The sequence below is a fragment of the Bombus impatiens genome, unplaced genomic scaffold (genome assembly GCF_000188095.3).
Source record: "Bombus impatiens unplaced genomic scaffold, BIMP_2.2 scf_0665, whole genome shotgun sequence".
NCBI classification, from domain to species: Eukaryota; Metazoa; Arthropoda; class Insecta; order Hymenoptera; family Apidae; genus Bombus; species Bombus impatiens.
In genome coordinates this window covers 950,595-961,968 of record NT_177084.1, presented here as the reverse complement: position 1 = coordinate 961,968, position 11,374 = coordinate 950,595, and the positions used below count along the sequence as shown (strand labels likewise).

Genomic DNA, 11,374 nt, shown 5'->3' with positions numbered 1-11,374 from the left:
ATCTGTTTGCCTTAATGCGTTTCTCGGAAGCTGAAATATCTAAACCGAAATCTGCTGTTTCCACGAATCTTTTAAACATCATTAGCTTCGCTTTAATTGCCGCACGCTCAGCAAGTAAAGGTGCCAATTTTGGCTCCATTCTATGCACGATTCACGCAAATAAAGACAAGTAAATAAACTAACGTGGGGAATGGACGATTGGCTTGGCGATGCTCGACCGTTGTTCGTGGCACTGGATTGATGCTGAATCACTAAGATCGTGCTTCTATCTCGTTTATAGGTATGCGATGGTGAAACCTCTTCCGATCACACAACCGCCGCTCTGGATACTCCTTCAACTGTAGCAACTGGTAGCTGAGAAAATGCTGTTGACGGTTAGCTCTAATGTCTTCTGCGTTCACTGTGTAACTGGCTCAAATCCGACTTGATTGCAATCTAAATCGTTCCAACTTTGATACCGTTTGCAGGCGCGTGTCGACGAAAAAGTTCTAGTGTGATTCTAAACTGTCCGTTCAAGTGCTTCTCACTGTCTTAAATGTCCTCGACGAAAATGAGGAAAATATCCTTAGGCTCAGGCTCCTCCCTTCCATGATCTATTCCAGAGGGGTGGGGGTCAGCGCAACTAACGTACATACGTTATGAAAGACATTTTAAAACCCTTGGAATTTCTACGGTTACCGAATACCGTCAGAGCCGTATTTGCAGGAGGAAAAATCCTTGACCATAAGGGTGTAGTTAATGCTGACGCATGTAAACGAGTGCTCGATGACTGTTCGGTCAAAGGTTGGAGATATATAACACTAATGAACATATCTTAACGGTAACCTTGCCGATTTCTACTTACATACTTCTATTTACATTTTTATTTGCCACAATACTGTCAAGAATTCTTTTTTTCGTATCAAGCGATGAATTGTAACATCTGTCGAAGATGTACTCTGTATATCTCTCTGTATTAGTAACATCTATTAAAACGTAATTTTTACTTCGTAACGTAGACCCAAGGAGAACAATAGGACTAATATTCTGCACCGACGCTTACTCACGCGTAATTCAACGAAAAGTATTTGCTCACATAATCTGCACCACATAAATAAACTCATTATCAAATATTAACTAAGCAGGCCTGATGAGCCATGCTACCGTGCCCACTTTCCAAACATGAATTAATTCCTACACCTAAAGCTGTTCTTTTACGGAAATACTACAAGATAAAAATCGATCGTCGTTAACTGAAACGTAAACGTAATAAATTCGTTATATCTATATCTAATTATGTATAAACGAGATAGACCGTAGAAAGACGAGATTGATCGCAGAAAGACGAGATTGATCGCAGAAAGACGAAATAGCTCACAAAGAAGCTAATTGCAACAGATAATACGAGTATCGCATATGAACGTGACCACAGCTTCAAGAAGAAACCGAGTTTGCTCAAGCCGCGTATCGTGCATTATCGAAACTTGTTTTATTAGTCATACTTGATACACCGATCGGGCCTGGTAAACAACCAACGAAAAGTAACGTGTTTGCCTCTGTCCGCCTCTGAAACCGATCGAGACGTCCAAGCGGACAGTTGGCGAATTACCCCCGGTATTCCACAACGTAAATGCGCTATCAGCGGTCAACCGACGACCATCGATTTTTGAAAATATCTGCGGCACCGGAGATCCGTCACGAATAAGCGGCAGTTGAGTGGATCGAACTGGAAGAAAGGTAAATCAAATCGATGGATCGCTCTGCTACTTTGCTGTTACGTACACACCATAAACTCTGTAACTTGAAAACGTGTATGAGGCCGCAATTTTGTTCATTCTCTTCTGTTGCGCTTATATAAGCTGAAATATAAATTTACCGTATCTTGAATTTTTTGTCGCCAGTGTTAGTTTGCCCGTATAACTTGGATTTAACAAAGTGCAACTTTTCCGAAAGAAACGATCGCTGTCTGAAGGTTGAACTTGTCTTTCTTCGAGCTGCTGCAATTCGCGAAATAATTATACTCGTAAAAATTCTCTTGAAGTCGTTTTTGTTTGTTAAATCTCTCCCACTCAATAAATTCGATAAGACAAAACCGATAGAACATGCGAAGATTTTAGCCTTTCTCTCGAGGCTTGAATTATCAAAGTAGCTGTAATTTGATACTTCAGCTCCTATTATTCATATTATCGCGTGATACATTGAGAGGGTATGGGTGGGATGACTTTGATCATTCGCAACGTTTATTTTATTTCAGTGGACGAAGGCAGCCAATTAGTGTCCTGTGAGGAAGATGAATAAAACGGTGCATTACGCGTTGGTGGCATTTTGGGAGAAATCCGGCTGCAAGATCGTGGCCGATTGTTACCCGGTGAAGCAGGATACAACGTACAGGGCGATCACGCTCAGCACAATCGACGGACTGAAGACGTTGGAGAACGATAAGATCAGTCTCGATCGGGACAAGTAAGTGTGCTAATTCATACAATTCTTTTTTTTTTATTTATTTATTAAAATTACAATTAATTCTCGCGTTGAGAATTTTCAGTAATAATTCATACAATGACACTCATTTTCGTTTTATAGGCGGCGCATCGAAATTGAAAGGCTTTTCGATAATCGAGAAATATTCATCGAACGAATGTTGGAAACTCTAAGTTAGCTGTTCGACGTTTTCAATGATATTCTTTTGATATTTTCATATTAATTAGATTCTTGAGAAGAATCCGTGTAATTTTCTACGATGACACTACGGTTACAAAGAGTATTTGCACATAGTTGCATCTATTTTTGCATATAATCCTCTTGCACGATAATTCATTGATGATAATTGATAATATTTCTGAACTGACAAGTTACGAGTTATACTTCGTAGATAATATTCTTCTTTGCGATATTTTAAACCAATTAAGATAATCAACGGAATTGTAATTTAAATATCAGATCCATTTGTCAAACCTCACCTACTTTCCACTTTTAGAATTTTGCTTTTCGGAATACCTTTTTTAATTTTGTTACCGATATTATCGCGATTGCGCGACAGGATCCTGACAGTGTTTTCAAGTGATTATAAAAGTGTTCGTATAAGTTATAAAGATACTCTTTTTGCTCGTCAAATTGATTCCAAACTGTTGGAAAATAATTCTTGCAAAAATATCTGAACGATTTTTCAAGGATGTTCTTTAGAAATATCATTCTCTTGCAGCTACACGGTGCACGTGCTCATCGGTGAACTACATTACGCCTGCCTGACGTTGAAACCGGATTGTCCTTCGTCAGCAGCCGAGCTGGAATTCTGTTCCCAGGTGTTCCTCGAGAGATTGCGAAGCATTTACAGGGAGCTACCGATTCTGGCTGATCTCACGAGGGACCTAACCAATCTAGCGGTCATCGATCTCTCGAAACCTCTAAAGGAGATAGTCGTACGTTCGACCATTTAACCTACGACCTTGCCGAGTTTAAACGGCGATATTTTTCACCAAGAATTCAAAAACCATTGTCGTTTCAGCACGAGTACAATCAACAAAATGAAATACTACCGAAGCTAGAAGGAGAACTGGCGAAAGTCCGAAAAACATTAATGGATGGCCTACAGAAAATGATTGACAGGGGCCAGAAGCTCGATGAACTCGTTCAAAAGACTCAGACCTTGCAGATTATGGTAAATTATTTACGATTTAACGATTTCACGTTGAATGCCGTAAGAATCGCCAGTGCGATACCGGGTTTGTTCAAGTATTTAATTCTTTCTTTAGAAGAATATATAATAAGAAGAAATATATGTCGGAGATGAAAGGACACCGGAGCCTTCCCTCTGGAACTTCGAGAAAATCCGTAAAATTGTAATTAAAGCTTACAGTTGTAATTAAACAATTTGCCGTCATTCTGCCCAATGGTACTTGTTTGCGATTTGTAATAATAAACTTTTTTTTTTTTATTTATTTGTTGAAATTAGAATCAATTCTCGCGTTGAGAATTTTCAGTAATTTTTCTGGCGTGGCGCAGTGACATGGCTGTTTATTTATAATAAGTATAATTTATAGGTATTATAAGTAAGTGAATATGCTTAATTTGGATAACTAAATGAATCTAGCGTTTAGGTCTAGCAGGTAGTGTAATAATAAACTTGGGCTCAAGGCGACCATCAGCCGCCAAACATAGCCGCGGTCAACGGGACGGCCGCTTCACCTAACAAAGGTATAGAGCGATAATATGACCCTTATTAAAAGAATACCCATAGCGGTACGTGACAGTAAAATATGCCAACGGTTCGTTCGGACAACCTGATGTTGACCGCTATAAAACCTGGACTTTTTCGGTAATTAAGATTCTTCAAACGGACAAGCAGTCTTTGTCACAAATTGACCAATTGACAGCGACATCAATTTCCCTTACTTTCGGAACGAGGGCTATACTCGACGAATCCGATGATCTCGTGTCCGTAAACACACCCCATCATAGTTTTCCTCGGTGGCATTATCGGGACGAAAATTCATCCTTTCTTGCGATTTTATCGACAAAGAGAGTACCGCCTTACGATTTGTGAGTATTGTGTGAGCAAGTATATCTATCCTCCCGTTGACCGTGGATTCGTTATCGAACCTAAGACCAACGTCACTAGTATCGCCAATGCCCAACCACCGCGGTTGATCGTCGAATCGGTAGTATCCATACTCGTATTACCAGGCCGTACCGTCGTTATAACACAGCAATGGTCATTCCAATGAAGATCTAGCAAATGCCCACAACTCTATTCCTGACGCTTCTCTGACATATATAACAACGAAGAGATAATAGAAACAGAATTGTCCTAACGATTTCGTAAAGAAATTATAGTTTTTTCAATTTTGAGGTCAGTTTTATTCAAGACAAATAATCGAAACTCGTTGAAGCGCAGCGTTGCATTATGCGCAACATCGCGAGATTATTAATACCGAAACAGCCAGTTTCCTAATCTGTTTTCAAATGTATTTACAAATGTATATAAATGTATTACAAACGTATTATATGTAATGTCTTGTCAAAGGTATTTAGAAAATGAAACAATCATTTTCGTAAAATTCGTGATACTTCCGATCGTACAGTAACAATTTATTTATAAACATTTAAATGTTTAAACGATTTTATTCTTTATTAAAATACGCATTAGCATATAACGATATATAATTTTTAATTTAGGTGTTATAAACGAAAGATACGAACTTTACCCGGCAGTCAACGTGTTACATAAAAGAACCAGGGATTCGCTATACACGGAAAGCTCAGTTTGTTCAGTAACCCATATTCCGCCATAACAAAGAGACATAATTAGATTGGCGGCATGAAAAATATTCATTGAAACGGCGTCGATCAATAGCCGAACGCATTGCCGACTACGACCCCAGTGTTCGTATCATTTATTTCCCCGAGGGTTGTGCGTGTCGTGATTACGCTCTTTTATTTATACGCGTTGAAACGATACAGTTAATTACTCGAGTATCGAGCGACGATTAACAACGCGCAGACACGTTAAACATGTGCCGCTTCGTTCGTTACTTTTTCACTTTACTAATTGTATTTTATAATTAAAACCCTCTCGCGTATTTTCTTTTATATTTTATTCGTCATACACGTACGCTGTCGAGGAATATTCTTCAAGTTGCATTCTTTTCATTCTATTAATTCTCACTGTGTGATTTTATAGGCTCGAAAGGACTTTCACGTGTTGACAAGAACTTCCAGAAGAAAGAAGGGCATCGTTATGACAGCGCTTGCGACCACGTTGATATTTTTTGTCACATCTCTCCTTGTGTTCCTATTGTATTCTCTGATCAGCCTTGCTCATTAACTTTGAAATTGTTCCTAAGAAACATCGCACCGATGTGTGAAATGTACTTACGAATAAACAATGTATTAGTCACTTCTGACCTTGTCAAATATATCTTTTCGTGAATCAACAACCCTTTAGCTTTACAAACGATTCGTTACAATCTGTGGACTGCATCAATGACTCATTGTTTCTTTTTTCTTTTTATGTTGACACAGATACGCGTGCACGAAAAATCTTCGGTCCCACGCATTTTCATTTGATTTGAATCTGAATAATAGAAAACCGCATTCGAGCCTGTCGAAAGCTACACCCATCGGCTCTGTCTTTTGCAGATTTTCCAATTTCATTACCTAGGTACACGATCGATGCACGGTTGTAAGAAGCGAAGGATTTTATGATACTTCCATAAGTTCGTTTATCCCGAAAAAAATGATATTGATATTTGTCATTAGGTGGTATTGACAAAATCCGCAATTACTTAATTGCCAAGCTAATATAAACAGTTAATAGGATAGCGATGTAGATTTTGAAAAATAATAAACCTAACGTCATCACTTTTATTTGTCTTTCTATTTTGAAGTTGATCGGCATAGCTTGTGAGCAACTCGTTTATCTGAATCCAGTTGAAGACAAACACTTGGTGTAATAAAAGTTCACTGATTCTCCCTTCTACCTATGTTCGCATAATAAAAATTCATGTTCAGATAAGTGGACTCGATAAACAGAAATTCTTGAAATCCACCGATTCACCGACTACTTCGCGCAACGTACATTCGACGATCGATGGTTTGAAGCATGTAGCGAAGTTCGCACCGACAATTTACCGAATCATTTACGAATTCCCATTAATAAAAACATACTTACGCGTCGAAATAATCCTTCTCGATGGCATCCGTGGCGGAACTTACGGTGGATCCCATCGAGTTCGAAAAGGAAGTCAAGCGCAGAGACACACTCGCGGAAGCGACCAGACATTTGTATTTCATCGCTGCACGCAGGATACAGGTTAATGACTCTTGTTCGAAGATAATTTCTGTGAGCTTCCGTAAAAAAGGTTTTCAGGTTTTTTTACGATCTCTCGACGAAGATTTTGTGGTACGCGCGGAAAGATAACCTCAGGCTCGATAACCACAACTTGTACGCGAGTTATCGCTCTTATCCAATCTGGCTGCGAGTAGCGCTAATAATAAAGCCTCGTGTGTCGTAATTGTAACTGTGCGTTAAGATATCGATTGCTTAAGGTCAAGATCACGACATATCCATCCAACAAGTCATCAACGAGTTCTTCTTTTACTTTTTTCGTTATTTCAACTAACGATATTGACAATGATCTGAGATTCGTATCTGGCCACGCTTGCGTAGTTTAACATTGTTAGCAAAATTTTCCAAATTATTAATCGTCAACGTCAATAAACTGCCTTTTATAATATCGATAAATTCGATAATGAAACAAAGAAAATTTGACAAGTGGATTTTACAAATTATATCAATTCTGATGGAACATTCTGAAGCTGCAAAAGAGAAACTTATTGTCCATAACACGAGACTTTCGTCGATTTACCGATATTATTACTTGGTAAATTATCGTGCGAGATTCGTGAATAATTCTCGTATTAATGTCGATAGTCATGAAAAATAGAGAAGAAGCAATGGTACAAGTATATATGAATTCGAGCGAAAATTATAACGATGCTGAAGTACAGATTTTTCTCTTTAAATACACACTATTCGTTCTCCGTTCTTCATTCCGAAAAATTCGATTAGGATACCGTTCTTTCGACGTTACAACGTTTGAATTGGATTTCGACTCGGCAGTGCAGGCCTGGATCCGCGGCATCCTCAGCCGAAAACATTTCCGATTGCTGCACCGGAGCGCAGTCAGCATTCAACGTTATTGGCGTGGTTATCGTACCAGGATCATGGTCGATCGATATCTGGTGCATCGTGTCCATCAAATGTGGCAGGATTACTATAACGAGATGGCTACGAGGATCCAAGCGTTCTGGCGTGGTTATTGGATCAGGAAAACCGTCCTTGACATAGAGAAAATGCGACGATGGTTGAACGAAGTCTATACGAAGAACGAGGAAACCGTGAAGAACATGAAGAGGTTTGGTATCTTTCAATTTGTTTAAAATCCTATCACATTCCTATGTACTCTGGAATTTCTTATAGTAATATACAGGGTGGTTGGTAACTGGTGGTACAAGCGGAAAGGGGGTGATTCTACGCGAAAAAAGAAGTCGAAAATATAGAATAACAATTTTTTTTTAATTTTTCCATCGAGACAACGATCTACAGTGAGATCGTACCGTGCGAAAATTCAAAGTCGATTTTCTCGAAAACAAAGCCTCAAACGAAAAAATTTTTTCTATATTTTTGACTTCTTTTTTCACGTAGAATCACCCCTGTACGTACCAACCACCCTGTATATTGTGTTGGTAACTAAGTGGTATCATTAGGCGGCAATGACAAAATCCGCAATCACTTAGTTGCCAACCCAATAATCTCATTCGACTCATTTTATATGAAATAATCGAAATGCGATAGTCTCGCGAGAAATAGGCAACGTTGTTTGACAGATGATGCACGTGTATTTCTTTTCTCGTGCGATAGGTTCAAACAGGAAGAGATAGAATGCGTGCAGACGATAATCGAACGCGAGTCCATGCAGTGGATACTGTTCATCCTCTTCAAGGTGAATTACAAGAAAAACACATTGTCTCGTTATCGTCGTTGTCTCGTTTTCCTCGCTACAGTTACATCATTTGCTGAGAACGAAGCAACGGCCAGGTGTGTTCACCAGAATCGACAGCACGCGGTTCACTTTGATCGAGGAGATGCTGAGATGCTTGGAATATAAACGCTACATGCGCGATAAGAAGACGAAGCTAAAGAGGAAATGTGAGGATTGTCAAATTGATAGGAAACCAACGTTGATCTTACGTGGAACGTACTATGAAAGATGCGAGAAAGAGATTCACGAAATACGGAAAAATCTGGAAGCGGGAGCCGTGCCAATATATAGAAGTAAGAGCTTGACGAATTCTAGATGGAAAATTAAGTTTTGATGATTACTCCGATTAAATGCGAATCAAACGAAATTGAAATTGTAAATTTAGGTGAACCATACGAGGAGCATGAGAAGAGCATTCGCAAACTAAACCAGATGCGCTTAGCAAGTTCCATAGACGAAGCGTACGAAACAGGTTCCCGACGAAAAATCGAAATGAAGAATGACAAACAACGGAAGGTGTGCTCTTTGAGAAGAGAATTCGAACAGCAAGCTTGTTGCATCAAAGAAGCCGATCTCTGCGAGAAGATTAAGAAAATGGATTGTCATCTAAACCAACTCCGCTTGAAATGCCCTATTCACGATCCTCCGTGTCAAAAATGAAATAATCTCAACGATTACAATTACGACACGTATCTTAGAGAAAAGCATGTACGATAAATCATAGAGACAAATGGAAAGTATCTCGAAGAAATAATATATATAGCGTATATCGAGAAATTTGTGATTGTTGATTTTTACTAATTTTGTGTATCGATTTGATATATCTGTCGGAGATGAAAGAACACCGGAGCCTCTGGAATTTTGAATAATCCCGCAACATTGTAATCCAGAGTCTACTATAGCTGTAATTAAACAATTGTAGTTATTCAATCCAATTGTAATTGTTCGAGATTAGTGATAGTGAGCTTTGGCTCGAGGCGACAGTCTGTCGCCCAACGTAGCCGCGGTCAAGGGATGAATACTTTCTCTAGCAGAGGCATGGAGTAATTTTATAACTCTCCTTAAGAAGGAAATAGTTGTAACACTCTACAGTAAACGTTCGAACGGTCTCTGTCCCATACCTCACCACACACAGACCCTATTCTTCGAGTAAGATGATTGTCAGATGCCGATGCGTCTGCGCAGTACATGTTCAGCCCGAGGGCCCGTTATAAATCTTAAGATTTAGCTGACTAAAGTCCTTCAAACAGTCTTTGCCCCAACTACGGGAAAATAGGGGAAACCTATTTTTCAACGAGCAGCGCCTCCCACTAGCAACTTTTCCTCGAGGGCGGCTAGCATCTTTTTCTAACCACCGATATGGAGATTGATCAAATTATGGTGGTACAAGCGGAAAGGGGGTGATTCTACGCGAAAAAAGAAGTCGAAAATATAGAATAACAATTTTTTTTTAATTTTTCCATCGAGACAACGATCTACAGTGAGATCGTACCGTGCGAAAATTCAAAGTCGATTTTCTCGAAAACAAAGCCTCAAACGAAAAAATTTTTTCTATATTTTTGACTTCTTTTTTCACGTAGAATCACCCCTGTACGTACCAACCACCCTGTATATTGTGTTGGTAACTAAGTGGTATCATTAGGCGGCAATGACAAAATCCGCAATCACTTAGTTGCCAACCCAATAATCTCATTCGACTCATTTTATATGAAATAATCGAAATGCGATAGTCTCGCGAGAAATAGGCAACGTTGTTTGACAGATGATGCACGTGTATTTCTTTTCTCGTGCGATAGGTTCAAACAGGAAGAGATAGAATGCGTGCAGACGATAATCGAACGCGAGTCCATGCAGTGGATACTGTTCATCCTCTTCAAGGTGAATTACAAGAAAAACACATTGTCTCGTTATCGTCGTTGTCTCGTTTTCCTCGCTACAGTTACATCATTTGCTGAGAACGAAGCAACGGCCAGGTGTGTTCACCAGAATCGACAGCACGCGGTTCACTTTGATCGAGGAGATGCTGAGATGCTTGGAATATAAACGCTACATGCGCGATAAGAAGACGAAGCTAAAGAGGAAATGTGAGGATTGTCAAATTGATAGGAAACCAACGTTGATCTTACGTGGAACGTACTATGAAAGATGCGAGAAAGAGATTCACGAAATACGGAAAAATCTGGAAGCGGGAGCCGTGCCAATATATAGAAGTAAGAGCTTGACGAATTCTAGATGGAAAATTAAGTTTTGATGATTACTCCGATTAAATGCGAATCAAACGAAATTGAAATTGTAAATTTAGGTGAACCATACGAGGAGCATGAGAAGAGCATTCGCAAACTAAACCAGATGCGCTTAGCAAGTTCCATAGACGAAGCGTACGAAACAGGTTCCCGACGAAAAATCGAAATGAAGAATGACAAACAACGGAAGGTGTGCTCTTTGAGAAGAGAATTCGAACAGCAAGCTTGTTGCATCAAAGAAGCCGATCTCTGCGAGAAGATTAAGAAAATGGATTGTCATCTAAACCAACTCCGCTTGAAATGCCCTATTCACGATCCTCCGTGTCAAAAATGAAATAATCTCAACGATTACAATTACGACACGTATCTTAGAGAAAAGCATGTACGATAAATCATAGAGACAAATGGAAAGTATCTCGAAGAAATAATATATATAGCGTATATCGAGAAATTTGTGATTGTTGATTTTTACTAATTTTGTGTATCGATTTGATATATCTGTCGGAGATGAAAGAACACCGGAGCCTCTGGAATTTTGAATAATCCCGCAACATTGTAATCCAGAGTCTACTATAGCTGTAATTTAAACAATTGTAGTTATTCAATCCA

The 11,374-nt window shown here is 39.2% G+C and overlaps 2 protein-coding genes across 3 annotated transcripts; both read left to right on the top strand.

Moving 5' to 3' along the window:
* Positions 1 to 983: 983 nt before the first annotated feature.
* On the top strand, positions 984 to 5,916 carry LOC100743991. Of its 2 annotated transcripts, XM_033322770.1 has the most exons (5): positions 984 to 1,716; positions 2,234 to 2,442; positions 3,182 to 3,398; positions 3,485 to 3,637; positions 5,660 to 5,916. In XM_033322770.1, exons 2-5 carry the CDS (start codon positions 2,270 to 2,272, stop codon positions 5,801 to 5,803), a joined length of 687 nt encoding a protein of 228 aa, XP_033178661.1. In that variant the 5' UTR covers positions 984 to 1,716; positions 2,234 to 2,269; the 3' UTR covers positions 5,804 to 5,916. The 2 variants fall into 2 exon arrangements, with proteins under 2 accessions (XP_033178661.1, XP_033178662.1); XM_033322771.1 differs by lacking the exon at positions 984 to 1,716 and having other exon boundaries at positions 1,937 to 2,442.
* A 1,746-nt stretch (positions 5,917 to 7,662) lies between these two features.
* LOC105681231 lies at positions 7,663 to 9,279 on the top strand. The gene is made up of 3 exons (XM_033322772.1): positions 7,663 to 7,895; positions 8,402 to 8,483; positions 8,545 to 9,279. Exons 1-3 carry the CDS (start codon positions 7,705 to 7,707, stop codon positions 8,854 to 8,856), a joined length of 585 nt encoding a protein of 194 aa, XP_033178663.1. The 5' UTR covers positions 7,663 to 7,704; the 3' UTR covers positions 8,857 to 9,279.
* The last annotated feature ends 2,095 nt before the right edge of the window (positions 9,280 to 11,374 follow it).

What these genes read in the sequence shown, in the direction of transcription:
- LOC105681231 (XM_033322772.1), top strand. Translation starts at nt 7,705, where the DNA reads ATGGTCGATCGATATCTGGTGCATCGTGTCCATCAAATGTGGCAGGAT. An exon ending in ACCGTGAAGAACATGAAGAG is followed by an intron (nt 7,896 to 8,401) that starts GTTTGGTATCTT and finishes CTCGTGCGATAG; the next exon opens with GTTCAAACAGGAAGAGATAG. An exon ending in TACTGTTCATCCTCTTCAAG is followed by an intron (nt 8,484 to 8,544) that starts GTGAATTACAAG and finishes TCCTCGCTACAG; the next exon opens with TTACATCATTTGCTGAGAAC.
- LOC100743991 (XM_033322770.1), top strand. Translation starts at nt 2,270, where the DNA reads ATGAATAAAACGGTGCATTACGCGTTGGTGGCATTTTGGGAGAAATCC. An exon ending in ATCAGTCTCGATCGGGACAA is followed by an intron (nt 2,443 to 3,181) that starts GTAAGTGTGCTA and finishes ATTCTCTTGCAG; the next exon opens with CTACACGGTGCACGTGCTCA. An exon ending in AACCTCTAAAGGAGATAGTC is followed by an intron (nt 3,399 to 3,484) that starts GTACGTTCGACC and finishes TTGTCGTTTCAG; the next exon opens with CACGAGTACAATCAACAAAA.